The sequence below is a fragment of the Balaenoptera ricei genome, chromosome 9 (assembly GCF_028023285.1).
Source record: "Balaenoptera ricei isolate mBalRic1 chromosome 9, mBalRic1.hap2, whole genome shotgun sequence".
NCBI lineage: Eukaryota > Metazoa > Chordata > Mammalia > Artiodactyla > Balaenopteridae > Balaenoptera > Balaenoptera ricei.
In genome coordinates, this window is record NC_082647.1 from 52896341 (window position 1) to 52915054 (window position 18714).

At 34.1% G+C, this 18714-nt stretch overlaps 1 protein-coding gene across 2 annotated transcripts in view; it reads right to left on the minus strand.

The window, feature by feature from the left end:
• STK31 (serine/threonine kinase 31) overlaps window positions 1-18714 on the minus strand; it is an 87034-nt gene that overhangs the window by 35144 nt on the left and 33176 nt on the right. For both annotated transcript variants that reach the window (XM_059932755.1, XM_059932756.1), the window contains exons 11-21: window positions 17183-17362; window positions 15448-15564; window positions 14338-14457; window positions 13115-13246; window positions 11784-11885; window positions 10354-10434; window positions 8037-8162; window positions 7282-7407; window positions 5667-5753; window positions 4804-4953; window positions 1453-1575 (exon numbers count right to left, since the gene is read on the minus strand). In XM_059932755.1, the coding sequence (XP_059788738.1) occupies window positions 1453-1575; window positions 4804-4953; window positions 5667-5753; window positions 7282-7407; window positions 8037-8162; window positions 10354-10434; window positions 11784-11885; window positions 13115-13246; window positions 14338-14457; window positions 15448-15564; window positions 17183-17362 (1344 nt within the window). The remainder of the gene's footprint in view (window positions 1-1452; window positions 1576-4803; window positions 4954-5666; window positions 5754-7281; window positions 7408-8036; window positions 8163-10353; window positions 10435-11783; window positions 11886-13114; window positions 13247-14337; window positions 14458-15447; window positions 15565-17182; window positions 17363-18714) is intronic.

Consider the following 18714-nt stretch of genomic DNA (forward strand, 5'->3'; position numbering starts at 1 on the left):
CACATCCATACAACACTGATTCTTCCAGTCCATGAACATGGCGCATCTCTCCATTTATTTACACCTTCTTTAGTTTCTCTCAACAATACTTTTGTAGTTTTCAGTATACAGATCTTGCAAATCTTTTGTCAATTTAGCTCTAAAAGCTCCATATTTTTTATACTTCTGTAAATGACTGTTTAATTTCAATTTCCTAGTATATAGAAACACAATTAATTATTATACTGATTTTGTATCCTGAAACCTTGCTAAATTTGGTGGGTTTAGTAGCATTTATGTATATAACATTCAAAAAGATTTTCTACATAATTAATCACGTCATCTGCAAATAAAGATGGCTTTACTTCTTCATCTTCAAACTATATGCCCTTTATTTCTTTTTGTTGCCTTATTTGACTGACTAGAACCAGGATTAGCAAACTACAGCCTGCATGCCAAATCCATCCCACTGCTTGTTTTCATGCAGTGTGCAAGCCAAGAATGGTTTTCACATTTTAAAATGTTTAAAATAAAATCAAAGAATACTATTTCATGACACATGAAAATTATATGAAATTCAAATTTCAATATCCATAAATAAAGTTTTATTGGAACAGAGACACTCACTCATTTATGTACTGTCTACAGCTGCTTTCACGCTAAAGCAGCAGAAACCGTATGTCCCACAAAGCCTGAACTATTTACCATCTGGCCGCTTATGGAAAATTTTGCTGACCCCTGGGCTAGAACCTCCAGTACAATGTTAAACAGAAGAAGTAAGAACAGACATCCTTCCCTTGTTAACACTTAATCCCTCATATTTCACAGGAAGAATGGGTTTAAACCATGGATTAGAAATAGCTATTTGGTTTACACTCAAAGCAGGAACATTTACTCAAGGCTCATTTAATATCATTTAATATTTATTTTCCATATATGCATGAATTACTTCCAGATTAATATAGGACAAAACCATCTTCACTGTTAATCTTGACTTCAATAAAACTAAGACAGTAGCATGCTATGTAAAGCATATTATCAAGCCAATTTCTAGAAAGTACACAACAGATGATAAGTACAGCTGACTCTTGAACAACATGGAGGTTAGAGGTGCCGAAGCTTGGCACAGTTGAAAACCCGCATAGAATTTATGGTTGGCCCTCCATATCCCTGGTTCCTCTGTATCCACGCAACCATGGATGGCGTGGTACTATAGTATATACTATTGAAAATGAAACTGCACTTAAGCGGACCCAGGCAGTTCAAACCCATGTTGTTCAAAGATCAACTGTAGAGCAACAGTTTATGACAAAATTTTAAAAACAAGTGGGAAGAAATTTTTTTCTACAGAAAATCTACCACTATTTTTTATTCAGAGTAATATACTGAGGAAAGCCACTTCAAATCATCACTTTCTATACTGAAATACATATAAATAAATGACTTATCTGTTTCAATAAAAAAATAACATACCCACAATAAAAGGCAGCCGTAAGCATATAAGTCAGAACTTGGAGAAGCAGGTTTTCCCATTTTCAATTCAGGTGATAGCAAACTCAAGTCACCAACCATCATGTTCACTGAGGCTCGCTGACTCTACAAAAACAGTAGGTTAAATATTTTAAAGGCAACACAGTTGAGGCGGCATTCTGTGAAGTAATCTGCATTTAATCAACACAAAAAATATGCATTTGAAATATTTTATTCTCTCTTGCTTTCAAATATTTTTACCTAATTTCCACTATTATAAATTGCTCTTAAAATCAGTCTCATGAAATTAACAGTGAGACTAGGGTTAAATTTCACATTGTAGACTCCAGCAGATTAAAAATTAAGAACCAGTGATTCTTTAAGAATTTGGTACTCTTTTTTTAAAAAACACACTTCAGGGGCTTCCCTGGTGGCGCAGTGGTTAAGAATCCGCCTGCCAATGCAGGGGACACGGGTTCGAGCCCTGGTCTGGGAAGATCCCACATGCCGCGGAGCAACTGGGCCCGTGAGCCACAACTACTGAGCTTGCGCGTCTGGAGCCTGTGCTCCGCAACAAGAGAGGCCGCGATAGTGAGAGGCCCGCGCACCGCGATGAAGAGTGGCCCCCACTTGCCACACCTAGAGAAAGCCCTCTCACAGAAACGAAGACCCAACACAGCCATAAATAAATAAATAAATAAATAAAAATTAAAAAAACAAAAAACAAAAAACCACACTTCATAAGGGCTAGAGGCAGTGCTATTTTCTAATTCTGAAAATTCTAAATAACTTTTAAAAACCACAAGTCTACAAAGTACTTCCTTACTGACCATTTTCTAAGTACACCATTTCCAATGTGTCAAAGGATGATGAATGACAAGAACATGAACCCTGGATTCAGACAAACCTTGACTGCAATTCCCACTCTGCCATTTATTTGCTATGTGACCTTGGGCTTTAACCACTTTGAGCCTAAAATAATTAATTTGTAAAAAGGAAATTAATTTGTAAGTACTTTACAGAGTTATTGTAAAGGTAAAGGTAATCAGCACAATAATTACCTAGCACATATCACTACCATCATTATCCTTGCTTCTCAGAGTGTGGTCCAAAGACCAGCAGCTACAGTATCACCCAGGAGCTTGTTAGAAATACAAAATCTCCATCCCAGAAATGCTGAATAAAAATCTGCATTTTATGTACACCTGAAACATATAGTATCATATACTAATTTTACCTTAATTTCTAAAAATTGCATTTTAACAAGATCCCCAGAAGATTCACATGGAGTATGAAGTATGAAAAGCAATGCTCTCGACTACAGTCTACTTTTCAAATTACCCTTCCTGATTAGTACTTCAATCTGAGAGTAGGGTGAAAAATGCAGCAAAAGGTGACTTTAATCAATATTTCAAAGTAAATAATTTTAAATAGAGATTAAAAACAATGTTTTGTTGGATAATAACAGCTGACAAATCAGTATAAAACAGGAAGAATTCCTTGGAGTCATATCTATAGTTGTGCAAATGGCATGTTCAAAAGGTAAAGTAACCAGGATCCCTATGAATTGAGAACTTTTTAAAACTCACAGTTCAGTTATTTTTCTTAAGATGTTATGCTAATTTTCAAATAAATAAACAAACACTTCAGCAAATCTACTCTGTATAAATCCTTTATAATCCAGCATTTCATTATAGTTTTACATTTTTATTTTCTCTTCTTTTTGAGGTACCATATGAACACCACTGAAACTGTATACAGACAGGTGGCATTATCCTATAACTTGCAGACGACCAACAAATAAAGCATTATGGGGACTTCCCTGGCAGTCCAGTGGTTAAGACTCTGCCTTCCAATGCAGGGGGTGCAGGTTCGATCCCTGGTCAGGGAGCTAAGATCCCACAGGCCTCGCGGCCAAAAAAACCAAAACACAAAACAGAAGCAATAATTGTAACAAATTCAATCAAGACTTTAAAAACATGGTCCACATCAAAAAAAATCTTTAAAAAAAAATAAAAAAGCATTATGACTTTCACTAGTCAAAAAGGAACTCCTCAGACAATAAAATATTGGCAAGGATGTTGAGAAACTGGAATCCTCATACATCGCTGATGAGAATGTAAAACAGTGCAGCCACTTTGGAAAACAGTTTTTTTCCTTAAACGGTGAAACACAGAAGAGTTACCATATAACCCAACAATTCCACTCCCAAGAAAACATATCTCCACACAAAAACTTGTATACTGATTTTCATAGCAGCATTATTCATAATAATCAAAAAGTGGAAACCCAAATGCCCACAAACTGACAAAGGTAAAAACAAAACATGGCATATCCATACAACGAAATATTATTTGGGCATTTTTAAAAGGGAATGAAGTTTAGACACATGCTACAACATGGATGAACCTTTAAAACATTATGCAGAGTGAAATAAGTCAATCACGAAAGGCCACACATGATTCCATTTATAGGAAATGTCCAGAATAGGCAAATCCATAGGGACAGAAAATGGATTAGTGGTTTCCAACAGGCTGAGTAGAGAAAGAAAGGGGGAGTAACTGCAAACCAGTATGGGGTTTCTTTTTGAGGGTGATAAAAATTGTTCTGGAATTAGACAGTGGTGATTGATGCAGAACCTTTTGACTATATTAAAATTAGTAGTGAAATATACACATTATGGTATGTGAATTATATCTCAATAAAGCTGTTACTTTAACAAAGAGAACTGCTCCCTCATGATTGTGTGTATTTTGAAATTGCCCATTCTACCAAAAAGAAAAATAAAAAAGATCACAATATGCTCTTTAATTGTCTGATGTTTGTTATTCCCACAAACTGCCTCTTCTGAGGTAATATGACACCAAAATTCACAGGCAATGTCATCAAACTAGAACTTGAATTAAATGGAAAAGTCCAAGGTTCCCAAGTTTCTAAAAATGCCCATTAATCAAAAAATAGCAAAGCGTGTATATCTAAATTTAATCTATTGAGGGGGAGGGCACCAGTAGACTGGGAGACAGGAGATGGCCACCTAGTTTTCCTTGTGTATTTCCAGCAACTAAATGTTTCTTGATGAATTAATTAATTAATGCTAATGTTGTCAATGCCACTGACTGTAATTTCAGGTTGCTCCTAAGACTTACGGTTAAAAAATATAATGCACAACTTTAGAAACTCTTGTTCCAGCACCTACCTGATAACACATAATTGCTTACACTACATGACACACCTTAACTGAAGGCAAAGATCTTATAATAAATTACCATATGATGTAAAAGTGCTGAACTACTGCCTAATAATAATAATACTAAATGAAGTCTAGAACTTATTTATAAAACCACTATATTTTACCACAGATTTGGTGAAGTCAAAATCTCCAACAATTCCATGTTGACGGTTTAAAGCAAATACATTGTTCTGATGAAGTGATCCATGAATTATGTCAGCCTTGTGCAACGTATGCAGGCCCTGGGCAACACCTTTCATGACCTTTAAAGCTTCCTATAGACAAGTACATACAAAAGAAGTCAGGAAGTAGACAAATCATTTTAACAGCTGAACCTTTTCTCTAATTAAAAGACTTTTCCAGAAGTGACTAAGCTTCTTCCAAATGAACCTTTAAAAAGAATACAGCATAGAGAAAGAATTAAAGGACAGAAGTCCTGATTATGTCACTGGTAATACCGTGTGGGGGGTGTGTGTGTGTGTGTGTGTGTATGACTTAGAGACTACAGTCTCTAAGAAGACTTGGATTACAAATAATGAGCAGAAAGCATCTAGAAAAGAAAAAGAGACTGAAATAGTGTTACTGGGTAGCAAGAATCTGGGCATCCTTTATTGTTATTACTAATTCAAATTTACGATAGAAATCAAAGCTATTGCTTAAAACTTATAATACCAAGTGCTATACTACACAATTTACACACAGCACAGCTTAATAGTTATAAGGATAGGCTTTGGTGCCAAAAAGACCCAATTCCAAGTCTCAACTCAGCCACTGGATGAGGGACCCTGTGCAAGTCACATTAATCTCTGTGAGCCTCATTTTTCTAATCTGTATATAATGGGATAACTCATATCACAGGGCGGATATGACAATTAAATAGAATGAGTCAAAATTGTACACTGTATAAAGCATGTAGTATATCCTCAATAAACTTTAGATGTCATTCTTCTCATTTAATACATCCGTGGAAATAAGGTTTTTTACTTACTTCTAAAGTTAAAGGCATGCTGGACTGAACAGCACTCAGGTTTGCCCTAGGATAGTATGGGACCATCAGATAAGCCATAGGATCAGACTGAGAAGCAAAACAGAGAATGAGAATGTAAGTGAAAAATTCTTCAATATATTTTTAGTATACAATGACTGTACAAAATAACTTTTCTGGAAAGAATTACTTCTGTGCTGTGCAAAAGCTTTTAAATTTAATTAGGCCCCGTTTGTTTATTTTTGCTTTTATTTCTTTTGCCTTGGGGGACTGATAGGAGAAAATACTGCTACAATTTATGTCAAAGACTGTTTCTTCTATGTTCTCTTCCAGGAGTTCTATGGTTTCATGTCTTATATTTAGGTCTTTAAACTATTTTGAGTTTATTTTTATATACAGTGTAAGGGAATGCTCTAATTTCATTGTTTTACATGCCCAGCACCACCTTTTGAAAAGACTGTCTAATTAAACTTAAAAGCTTTTGCACAGCAAAGGAAACTATCAACAAAATGAAGACAACCTATGAAATGAGAGAAAATATTCACAAATGATGCGATTAACAAGGGGTTAATATCCAGAATATACAAAGAGCTCATACAACTCAATATCAAAAAACACCAAACAATCAAAAAATGGGCAGAAGACTTGAATAGACATCTTTCCAAAGAAGACATACAGATGGCTAACAGGTACATGAAAAGATGCTCAATATCACTAGTTATTAGAGAAATGCAAATCAAAACCACAATGAGGTATCACCTCACATCTGTCACAATGGCTATCATCAAAAAATCTACAAATAACAAATTTTGGAGAAGATGTGGCGAAAAGGGAGCCCTCATACACTGTTGGTAGGAATGTAAATTGGTGTCGCTACTATGGAAAACAGTATTGAGGTTCCTCAAAAAACTAAAAATAGAACTACCATATGATCCAGCAATTCCACTCCTGGGTATATATCCGGAAAAAACAAAAAAAACTTATTCTAAAAGATACATGCACCCCAATGTTCATAACAGCACTATTTATAATAGCCAAGACATGGAAGCAACTCAAATGCCCATCAAAAGATGACTGGATTAAGAAGATGTGGTAGATATACAATGTGATATTAGCCATTTAAAAGAATGAAATACTGCCATTTGCAACAACATGGATAGAAAATATCATGCTTAGTGAAATAAGTCAGAGAAAGACAAATACTATACATCACATATGTGGAATCTAAAAAATAATACAAATGAATGTATATACAAAACAGAAACAAACTCACAGACATAGAAAACAACCTTGTGGTTACCAAAGGGGAGAGGGAAAGTGGGAGGGACAAATTAGGGGTATGGGATTAACAAATACAAACTATTATATATAAAATAGATAAGCAACAAGGATTTACTGTGTAGCACAGGGAATTATACCCATTATCATGTAATGGAATAAAATCTGCAAATATACTGAATCACTTTGCTGTACACTTGAAACTAACACAATATTGTAAATCAACTATATACTTCAATTTTAAAAAAATTAAAAGGAATTAATTACTTCTCTAAAGCTTGGAGCTAAAACGCACTTTAAATAAAATGTTTTCTGCAAGAGATTAGCATAAAAACTTTACCTTACACAAAAATAGGAATATCAATGGTAGCAACCCAGACTCTTCTTTAGCTTCTCTCCAAGCTCTGTGATACGCAGCTGCTCTCTGAATTACCCTGGTTTCTGTGTCGACATCCACAGAATAGCCCTTGTACCAAAAAAAAAAAGAGGGATTGGCAATTCCAAGATTAAAAATCTCACTCTAATTATATATCATTCCAACTTAAATTAGATTTTTATGTAAGTTAAAATATATCTAAATTTATTTTTTTAAATTGTATAAGTACTTTTTCTATCTGCTTTAAATGATATGATTTAGAAAGAAAAGAACATTTCTACCAGTAGCTTAATATACACTCTACAATATGTACTCACTAAGGCCAAAGTAATTATCCTACTATCATGATTAACAGTTTTCCAGGTCAATGAAGAGAAGAAATCAAAGAACAGAAGACTGTGTTGGCAAAATAGTTGAGATTTCAAAGAGAAATGTAAGAAAAACAAGAATTTTAAAAGGCTTTTGGCTAGAACGTAATAAGTTCACCCGAAAAAAGGAAAGCAAGTATATCCTATTAAAGACATACATTATTTAGGGAAATGAGAGAAACTTTAAATTCAAAATTAGTTCTGGCAACCACACTGGAAGCATAATCATCATACCAGTCAATTCACATAATTTAGAAAATAAACAGTGGGTCTTTACTTTCCTGAAAAGTACCACCACCACTCCCCTTTGTACTTCTGAATCTCCCACAAGTCCAAAGAACTTAAACTTACCTTTAAAAGAATTATCTGCCCGTTAACCTCAGAACATACCAAAGGACGCTTCCTGCTAAGTTCCTTCATGGGCTCAGCATCAAGAAGATCCCTTTCCAAGCTCATTGTAAGAAGACCACCAGAGTTCTAGGCACAAGTTTTTGTTACAGTTTAAGAATCCAAATAATCCCAGCACTTTTAAATAATCAACAAAATTAGTTACATACTATTAGATGGATTGGACATCAACCCTACTGGAGACACCAATAAATAAAAATATTTAAAGTTTCATATTTTTTCTATTTCCTGGCTCTTGAACTCCCACCCAAAATGTAATGACCATACATTTAATCCTTGCAACAGCTCTCTAACAGATTCTGAAGATGACTGGGATGAACCAGACGTGCTTCCAAGGGACCCTGATGTTTACTTGGAAAACTTCATGTGTTTCCTAAAAGTATTAAAATGATGACAAATAAAAGGGAGACTGTATAATGGGAATGAGATGTCTAAAAATTATGACTACTGTGAACTCTAACACCCCTGCCTCTGAAGTGGAATCCTCAAAAGTGAAAATGGCTTTTAAATAATTTAACTCTACTAGGTATTTCTGCTACTTTTTAAAAGGAATAACTTTTTTGCACTAAAACATGACTATCAACATTTTAAATCAAGCTGAGTTTTACTGTGGTATAGTTTTAGTAAGAGGGGTTGTGAAATTATTTTCTGGTGTTTTTTTTGAAGTGTTGTCAGCATATTTAAGTAATCCACAATACATAATCTACAGGGGTTTCCTAAGGATACATCACAGGAAAACATCTTAAAATAATTAAAGGCATCCATAAGCCACAATTCGAACCTTTTATAATCTTCCACAATAAAACAGATAAGCATATTTTTAAAATTAATTTTCAAGTCCTATATAGCACCACATATTCACTCACCCATCCTATAAGAGAGAGTCTCTAAGCAAGAGTTAAATAATTGCAAGAAAAACACTACATTATTTTAAAGTTTAGTCTGAAAAGATTATACAGTAATTGCTTTAACAATTTATGGGACTTATTAATCTTACATATTTATGAGTTCACAAGTCTATGTGAACATCCCTTTATGTACTGTATTTAAGCTATTATCAGGGACTTAATGACAATCTTGAAGAATACACATCTTGGGCTTCCCTTGTGGCACAGTGGTTAAGAATCCACCTGCCAATGCAGGGGACACGGGTTCCAGCCCTGGTCCGGGAAGATCCCACATGCCGCGGAGAAACTCAGCCCGCGTGCCACAACTACTGAAGCCCGCGTGCCTAGAGCCCGTGCTCTGCAACAAGAGAAGCCACCGCAATGAGAAGCCCCCGCACCGCAACAAAGAGTAGCCCCCGCTCGCCGCAACTAGAGAAAGCCCCACGCGTAGCAATGAAGACCCAATGCAGCCAAAAATAAATAAATAAAATTAAAAAAAAAAAAAAAGAATAAACTTCTAATCTAGTCCCTCATCCCTAGCAGACAATATAAAACACAGAGCTAACAGATTCTGCTCTGAGAGCCGAAGTTTACCAATCCTGCTCCACAGAGTCCTTCTAACACACTGATCTCCCAGGCTTTGAATCCTGCCTGCTTTAACTTAAAAGATAAATTCTGTTTAAATTCCTCATGACTATCAGTGTCCTGCTTTTATTCTAACCTGGAACAGAAGCTAAAACTGCTTCATCACTTCAAAAAATAAACACCTGTAATTCAAATAAGTGCCATGCAATGTATTGAGTGGGTATGAGGAAAAGAGAAAACAAAGAAAAACATGCAAATTGATATAAAAATTGATATAAAAATTAAAAACATGTAAATTGATATACATACAGTATGCAAGTATTAAAGACAGTCTTGAGAAAAGTTCTAATAATACCTAAAAACCATTCCTCAGGAACATTTTCATAAAGTAAGGATATTATAAATTTAACACTAACATATAATTTTTTTTTAATTAATTTATTTTTTTTTGGTTGTGTTGGGTCTTCGTTTCTGTGAGAGGGCTTTCTCTAGTTGTGGCAAGCGGGGGCCACTCTTCATCGCGGTGCGCGGGCCTCTCACTATCGTGGCCTCTCTTGTTGCGGAGCATAGGCTCCAGACGCGCAGGCTCAGTAGTTGTGGCTCACGGGCCTAGTTGCTCCGTGGCATGTGGGATCTTCCCAGACCAGGGCTCGAACCCGTGTCTCCTGCGTTAGCAGGCAGATTCTCAACCACTGCACCCCCAGGGAAGCCCATAACACATAATTTTAATGTCATCACTTTTCAACACTCTCTGCAGAATAGTAATTCTCAGAGGAAACAAAGCTTACCATGTACTCAAGTAATCCTATTTCAGGATGAAGTAGAGGAAGCTCAGGGAACCATTTCTGTACCAAGCTCTTCAGCTTCTCCTAAATTTAAAAATATTTTTATTATAGATCAATATATATTCAATTGTGACATGTTGGTATCTCCCTTATTATGTATCTAACAAGATATATAATCTAATAATATATATATAACCTCATAAAATATATAATCACTGATTTTGCCTTCTACTACAAGAAATATTAAACAAAAACCAAGAGTCATTTGGTTCTAAATTACCATCTTACTAACAGAAGAAAAACTTAATTACCAATTTTAAGCTTAATATACATATACAGGCACAAAACCTTGCCTAAGGTCAAAGTCCATACTCACAAGCTAAAATGAAAAAGTGTGATGAAAAACCAATTTGAGTCATAAAATTGTCACTATTTCTCAAAATAGTAGAACACAGTACAAACACAGAACAAAACAGAACACAGTAACAGTTTAAAATAATAGCTATTTCATTTTAGGAAGAAAAAAATCATAAAAGCCTTGAAAGGAATAATAAACATGTAGCTCTGCAAAAGCTACTTTGAAGCAAATGTGTCAATTGAGGATCCTTAGAAAAGTCACTTATCACATGTTTATTCAGTAAAACTTCTAGATACTTATCACATTCCTGGGAGATAGCTATTTTATCCAAGGTTCCTAAGGTGAACAATGAAGCACACACAGTCAGATAAGTTTGCTAAATAATGCATAACACTTAAAATGCCTACTATTTTCATAGTATTTTTATTTTTCAGAGGCATTGTTTCTTATCTTACTTCTTTCCCATAACATCCCTGAAACATAAAATACAATATTCTCTCCATTTTAAAGACAAAATATGCTGACTGACTCTTCCAAAGTCACAAAAATTCATGGTAGAACTTTCCCCCAACCCAGTAGTTTTATTTTGTTATATTCTTCAACTAAATTATGATGCCCTATTAATGTTTTCATTGCAGTTTTAAGCTAAAATGATGTTCATACAGATTTTAATAAAGGAAAAAATCTTTAGGCTTTATCTTCAACAGAAAACAAGCAATATGCAAAAGTGTCTGTTATAATCTCGATTCTTGTAAAAACAAGCAGAAAGAAAACTAAAAGGAAGTTAACTCAAAAGTTAAATGTGATTATACTACTGTTACCACTGAGTGAGAACATTACAGATGATGTTTCTTCTTCCTTATACTTTTCTGTAATTTTCACATTTGGCACAATGGTTATGAACTATTTTGTCATCAGAAATTAATTTCTAAATTCACAAACATTACTATACCAATTTAACTATGCCAATATAATCTCTGATCTTTTGATTATAGTACACTTCATAAATATGGATATTTGAATTCAATTTTTACAGTAAAAACTAATTCAAAATTTCAAAGAATCGAATACTTACATATTCCTCCCGCTCATGATAAATTTCCTGAAAGACACTATTCCGCAATTGAGTTATTTCTTGTTTTATTTCCTCAATCTCAGATCCATCATGGTCATCGGACTTTAATCAGAAAGAAAAAAGTGACCTTACAGACGTATGAAAGTAGACTCAAAACAACTCTTCCTAGTAAGAATTAATGCAACTTCTACAGCAAATCACTCTGTCTGATTTCTACATATCCTTCTATACCTAGCACATAACAATCTCTCATTAACACTTGTCGAATTAATATTTATTAGTTTATTCTAATCCTGACTTTTCCAAAACCTACAAAAAGGAATTATAAAAATAAAGTCATAAAGTTAATTACATAGATTTTTCTTATCTCTTAATTTGCTGTACATTTTCTCTAAGATGACCAACTGCCACCATAACGTAAATGTCAAGAATAGGAACCAGAATACAATTAAACTCCCTGGAACCTTTTTCTACATAAGATTTGACTTTTAAAAAATTAGTAAACATGTGGCATGTCTACTACAGGAAAGACAATGTAGGACTCACAAAGACTCCATAAAACTCTAAGATAATTAACAAGCCTCCTTAAAAGGTACATGTTTTCAAAGTTAGATGTTTCTATAAAAGTTAAAAAATTAAACTAAAAAAGACCCCATTTCCCACAGCCCAGAATAGGATAAAACTAGAAAAATTTTAACTATTAAATTAGCTCCACTCCATGCTTAAATGCTCCAATGAGGAAGAAAGCTAACTCAAGTTGGATTAAGATATAACGTGAATCCCTTTGATAAGTAAATTCTTTGTTCAAGGAAACAAAGAATGCCAGTTTATTCACAAAGTTTCAAGACTAAAGAAGGAGGTTTAGTCCAGTTTAAAGTGTCCTAATTCTTCCAGTTCTATTATAATATGAAAACAACTTAAACTATTTGCAAGAAATAGTATGTCCAGCCATTAAAAAGAGAGCTAACAAAAGACATCCTGATCTTTACGACAAAATTCTGCCTTTGGGGGAGTACCCCATCACCTCGCAGCATGTAGTAGGCTTGTTTTTAATAGATATTATAACAGTCCATATCAACAGTTTTTTAAATTATTCGAAAATGCTTATCTTACTAACAACCAAGGCAACCACGTAAAATGTTTTTTAAAAACATTTCATGACATGGGAAAATGTTTACACTATTAACGTAGTAATTTTATTTAAACACAAACACAGAAGGGAAAAATAAAACAAAATGTGAATAATTTTAAAGAGTGTATTTATGCATTACTCTTACGCATAAATAAAATGAGGTACACACAGAGTTCAGTAAGAACCAACTGTTCCTTACTTCTTCCAAATTATTCTTTTCAACCAATTTCCATCTCAGTCGAGCCTTTAAGTTTTTCAGTGTCTTTTTAATGGACAGCAAGTGATCCACATTGGGGCTCTTATTTAAACATTCAATAATCTGTTTCTTAAACTGAGAGAAAGAGTTGTTATATTTTCAACACAGAGACAACAATATTAATCAAACAGTCGCTTTCTGACCACTCATTAATTCTCTATTAAGATTCAACTAGTATTTACTGAGTTCAGATTGAAATAAGAAATTCTTCAATTTTCAACAAGACAATTCTACCCACTGATTTCTTAATTATCCACATATCTATTTAGAAGAGTATCATTCTAGCAATCAAAGAAGCAAAGGGAAAAAATATTTCAAGCTGAGACACACAGTGAGACACACTTTGCTACAGAAAATGCAAATTGAATTTCTAGTGAGGATGTAAATTGAAATTACCCTTCCCAAAAGTAGTTTGACAATATGTATCAAGTTTTAAGAATGTTCATTCCTTTTGACTTAGTAATTAACAATTTTCAGGACTCTATTTGAGGAAATACACACACAATATTATGTACAAAGATTATGTACAGTGTTATTTATGGTAAAAAAAAAATGGAAGTAACCTTAACATCTGATAGATGAAAGGTTAAATAACACTGTACATCTATGCAAGAGATGATGTTCTAGTCACTCAAAATGACAGTATACAAGAATTATAAATCACATGGGCAAATGTTCATAATACACAATTAAATGAAGAAAACATTTTCAAAACAGTTTACAAAATGATGCAGTGCACATAATATTCATACATACATATAAGTCACCATTCACAAAGGAAATACTCTGAAACTAGCAGTGAGTATCTCTTAAGCAAAAGGGACTATAATCAATGTTTTTATTTCTTATCTTTCTGTATATAGCAAGTTTTCTACTGTAAACTTGTATAGGCAAAAAGAAAATGATAAAAGTTATGTTTTAAAGGACATAAGAAAATCAAAGATTTAAGACAATAAAACAATCTCAATATATTTATATCAGTGAAATGCCATTTCCACTATAGGATGAATTTAATTATATACCAGCTAACAATGGCTATAGTGTTTTTCTAGCAATAGTAAATAATTTATCTACACACTGGGTATTAAACTACTTGAGAAAAGTTTAAGTATTAAAAATTTCAAAGCATCAGTATATAAGACCAATAATATAAAGCATAATCCAACCTCAACACTGTCCTTGTACTTGGATTGTACTGTGGCAATAAGCCTTTCCTCTGAACGGATCTTTTGTACTACTTGACTATATGTATTTAAAGTGATCTCCTTGTCTGCATCACCTTGCTCCTAAATGAAATCATACACACAGATTTATATACAAAGGAATACAAAATAGTTAAAACCTTCGATAACAATGGATACACTTTAAAATGATACCCTTAACGAACTTCTATATCTATTTCAAAATATTTCTTAAACATAGATATTTTTCTAGGGAGAAGAGAGATTGATGTCAAAGATGTTCATATGGGAAATTTTATTCCCATAACGCTATTATACTTAAAGCTGTCTGAAGCAGAGTGTTAAAGGAAATCAGGGATACTGTTATGCTAAATGTAAGAACTAAACAATATACAGAACTTCAACACTTTATTTTTAGATATCTGTTAACAACCACTTCTAAAATCAAGCCTGACAAAACCATCTAAATAAGGACAATTTGACAATAGGGAAATATAGTAATGTGTATTTTTTAATGCCAATCTTTATAAAATCACAAAAGGTAAAGAGAAACAAGCAAAATAAAGAACATAACCAATGAGACTTTGGTAAGCAGCCTGAAAAACTGGTTAAGAGTTCCAGTGAGCAATATTAACATTACAAAATACACTAACTTTTAACTTTACACAGCAAAAGAGAGTATACACAGTAGGGAAAGGGAGCTACTAATCAAACTTGTGTATCCACTTCCAAGAGCTCTCCCAGATTTTATTTCAAGTTTTCACAAACTCTAAAGAGCCTTATCTTACACTTACAGTCATTGCGTATGATGGACTCAAGAATCAAGTGCTAAAGAAAGCTGATACACTCAGATTAAGAGTTGTTTTCCTAGAATTAAACATTAGATTTTTTTTTCATGTGAAATATCCTACTAAAATCAAAATACCACCCTGTGGAAGAATAAGACTTCGCACTGTATTTGGATTAGAACTTGACAGTGTTACTATCTCAAATAGGCCTTTACGAAGAAAGCTAAGACTAGTCTTAACACTCTCTACCTAGTAAGGAAACCACTTTGCTTCAAAGGAAGCAGTAATAAAGAATATCAATACTCACAGTCAGAGACATCTCCAGCTCTTTGCAGACACCTGACTCAGTCTTCTCTAGGATTTCATCAATATTACCAATTGTGTCTTCAGAAGTCAGTGATTCTTCCACAGATAGATCAAAGGCCTCGTTTGCAAAAATAAAAAACATGAAGTATCTCATTTAATTATTTCAATTAGTATTGTGTCCTTATACCTGGAGCAGAGCATTAACCTATGTACTGGGCAACGAGGGGGAAATAAACACAAGAAACATAAAGTACTACCCTCACAAAACTTACGCACCGGAAAGAAAAGGTATACACACCTCACATGCCTAAAGAAAACACAGATTTTTGTTAAGGTAATTAGTGATTAAGAGAGATGAGAGGACAATACAGAGGAAAATTATGAGAAAAAACAGGGACAAGACCAAGATGTTTTGGGGGAATAGAAAAAGACGCAGTCTGACTAAAAACTGGTAAAGAACCTTGACTGCTCAGGGAGCAAGTTTAAATCTGACAGGTAGTGGGCAGACAATATCAGCGTTTATACAAAGAAGGGGTATGACTGTACATGGTACTTAATGATGACCCACTAGCATTAAGGAATATGAAGATTCAAGGTTAAAAATTAAACCCTGATAGTTTCCATCTCATTAGGAAAACTAAGGTACTTTCTATCAGGAAACAGACTTTATGATAAGGTGTTAAATAGAATGACATCAGGGACCCAAACTATAATACAGAACATAAATGTCAGAAGCAGTCACTCGGCTTTCAGAGGTTCAGATTTGTGTTTATGGAGGTCTAGATTTGGGAAATGGATATGGAAATGAAAGAAAAGGATAACAGATAATTAACCTAAATGGAAAGACAATTATGATCAATAACAAAATAAGACAAAGAAATAACTTAGTTACATTAATGTATCCATAAAAAGCACCAAAAATGAAGAGTTCTAGAAGTAGCAGGAGATTAAAGATTTTTTTTTCCCCAGACAAAGCTAGAACTGCATATTTGGAAATCATTCACACAGAGAGATAAATGACACTATAGGTGTCTTTCCCTTTGCTCAGGAGGATGTAAAGCAGACAGAAGAACACAGAATCAATAACAAAATTAGGCCAAAATTTAATTAGGGTTCTGAGTACATTACACAAAGCCACATGCCTCCAAGCCTTTTAGAAAATTACATTGTGTTTTCACAATAATTAAGAACTAAAAAAAAAAAGAAGATATAAAAGACACCTTTTCTAATATCTAATATCAAATGAGACTAATATTCCCCATTTAGTTTAGGTATCTTTAGGATATTTAAGATAACTAAAACTTAAAAGACTTACACTGCTAAACAACATTGTAATCATGGCTAGTTAGCCAACTAATGTTAAAACACATATGTCTTGCTAAAAAAGAAACCAAAAAGAGGAAAGCTCTACTACCCTCAAAGCACATACTCTTATCTCTACACTATAGCTGTAAAATATACACTACACTTGTAATAAATTCCACTGATATTATCTTACACCTGTAACTTGATTGAAGTTGTTTTCATATATGTCCTAAACAGAGAATGTAAATATGTAAATCCCTCACTCTTCTATCCCAGCATTCTCATTCATATTCTCATTAATATTTTTTCTCCTTTTTATCTCTCTCTCCCTCCCTCCCTCTCTCAGAAAGAAGTAAATTACATGTGGACAATTTAAAAATACATATTCCCCGGTTTATGCTATGACACCACTCGGCAACAGCTCTTGTTACCTTTAAGGTACTCTGAAACCACGTTACAAGATGTTGTAGAGAAACCTCTGTTTCACTTCTAACACTGGTGAGCTCCTCTCTTTTATTACACTTCCAGTCATAAAATTTCTTCAGTGTTTCTTCAGAGTTTGTCCCTTCTGTGGCCTGTCCATATACTGCTTCTAAAGAGGCTGACAAATCCTGCAAAGAGATACTTCTGTTTATTAAAGTTTATTAACTTTCTATTAGGATTCAAGCACCATATTAGAATCTGAGAGACAGAAAAGTAGTACGTTGAATCCCTATCTTTGAGCTTTTTATAAATAAAATTTAGAATAATTAGACATAAAAGCATAAAACTACCTATAAGGTGATTTATTTGGACTGTAAGAGTAAACGTTCATTAAGGTTATAAATAGAAGGTTTTATATTCTTAGGTTTTTAATCAAGTAGAAATTATCCTCTTTTCTCTGACTTTACGTAAGAATCACTACTATTTTGCCCTGATATGGAAGTTTCTAAGAGCTACTGCTAAGTAAAAATAAAAACACCAAAATATTCAAATAATTCCAATTAAGGAAAGACATTAAGCATATATATATGTGTGTGTGTATGCACTTAAAAGCATTTTTAGAAAGGACTAGAAGAGACAAAAGAGCTTGATGGCTCTCTCTAGGAATCAGACTCTAGAAATGTCACAGAGACAAGAGGAAAACTTAATAGATTCCAGAAATTTTTATCACAAAACTCTGACAAACCCTTGGAAAGAGAGAGGATGGCTGGTGCTTAGCACTGAATGAATACGGTCATAGCAAGTGGGAGAAGGCCTGTACCACAGCAGAGAATATCCTGTGGGAAAAGAACTGTCTTCATATGCCCTTCTTTCTCCCTCACACTGGGCAGGAAGGCAGCAGCACAAGCAAGAGGCAATGGATTTATACAAGTACAGTATAGAAACCTAGATGAGGCAAAAATTGATAACCAATACAAAAGAATTGGCCAAGCACTCTCTTTTCTTCCCTTTTGCCCTGAACACCTGGTAGCATTTACACCCAAGGGTGGCAGTCCCTGGAAAAGAGCAGTGGCTCTTTTCCTCCCATGACTGGGAGGTCCTCTGAAGAGTAAGATCATCTAGAAGAAAAGCCAATAGGAAGTAGTTGAGCCCAGTCTGCAACCCTAGAAGTTCTGAGTAACAACCCCATCCTATTCCCTAAACCCATCTGAAGTCTCTGAAGTTATGGTCCAAGCTTTCACCCCTCCCTAGGTCCCATTACCACACTATCACATATGTATACAACAGCACACTAAGGCAGCTTATAATTCTTCAAGAGAATATGAGGTCCTGAGGGGAAGTACAGGGGAGGATGAAATGTGTGAATAATACAAGCACTCTGAAAGAAATATAATAAACTAAGCCACCTTATAAAAAGGAAGCAAAATCAGTTGCCTAGACAATAGTAAGAACTCAAAATAAACATAACAAATATTCTCAAAGAAAGAAAGAATATTGGAAACATAAAGCAAAACCAAGTAGCTATGAATAATAACCAACT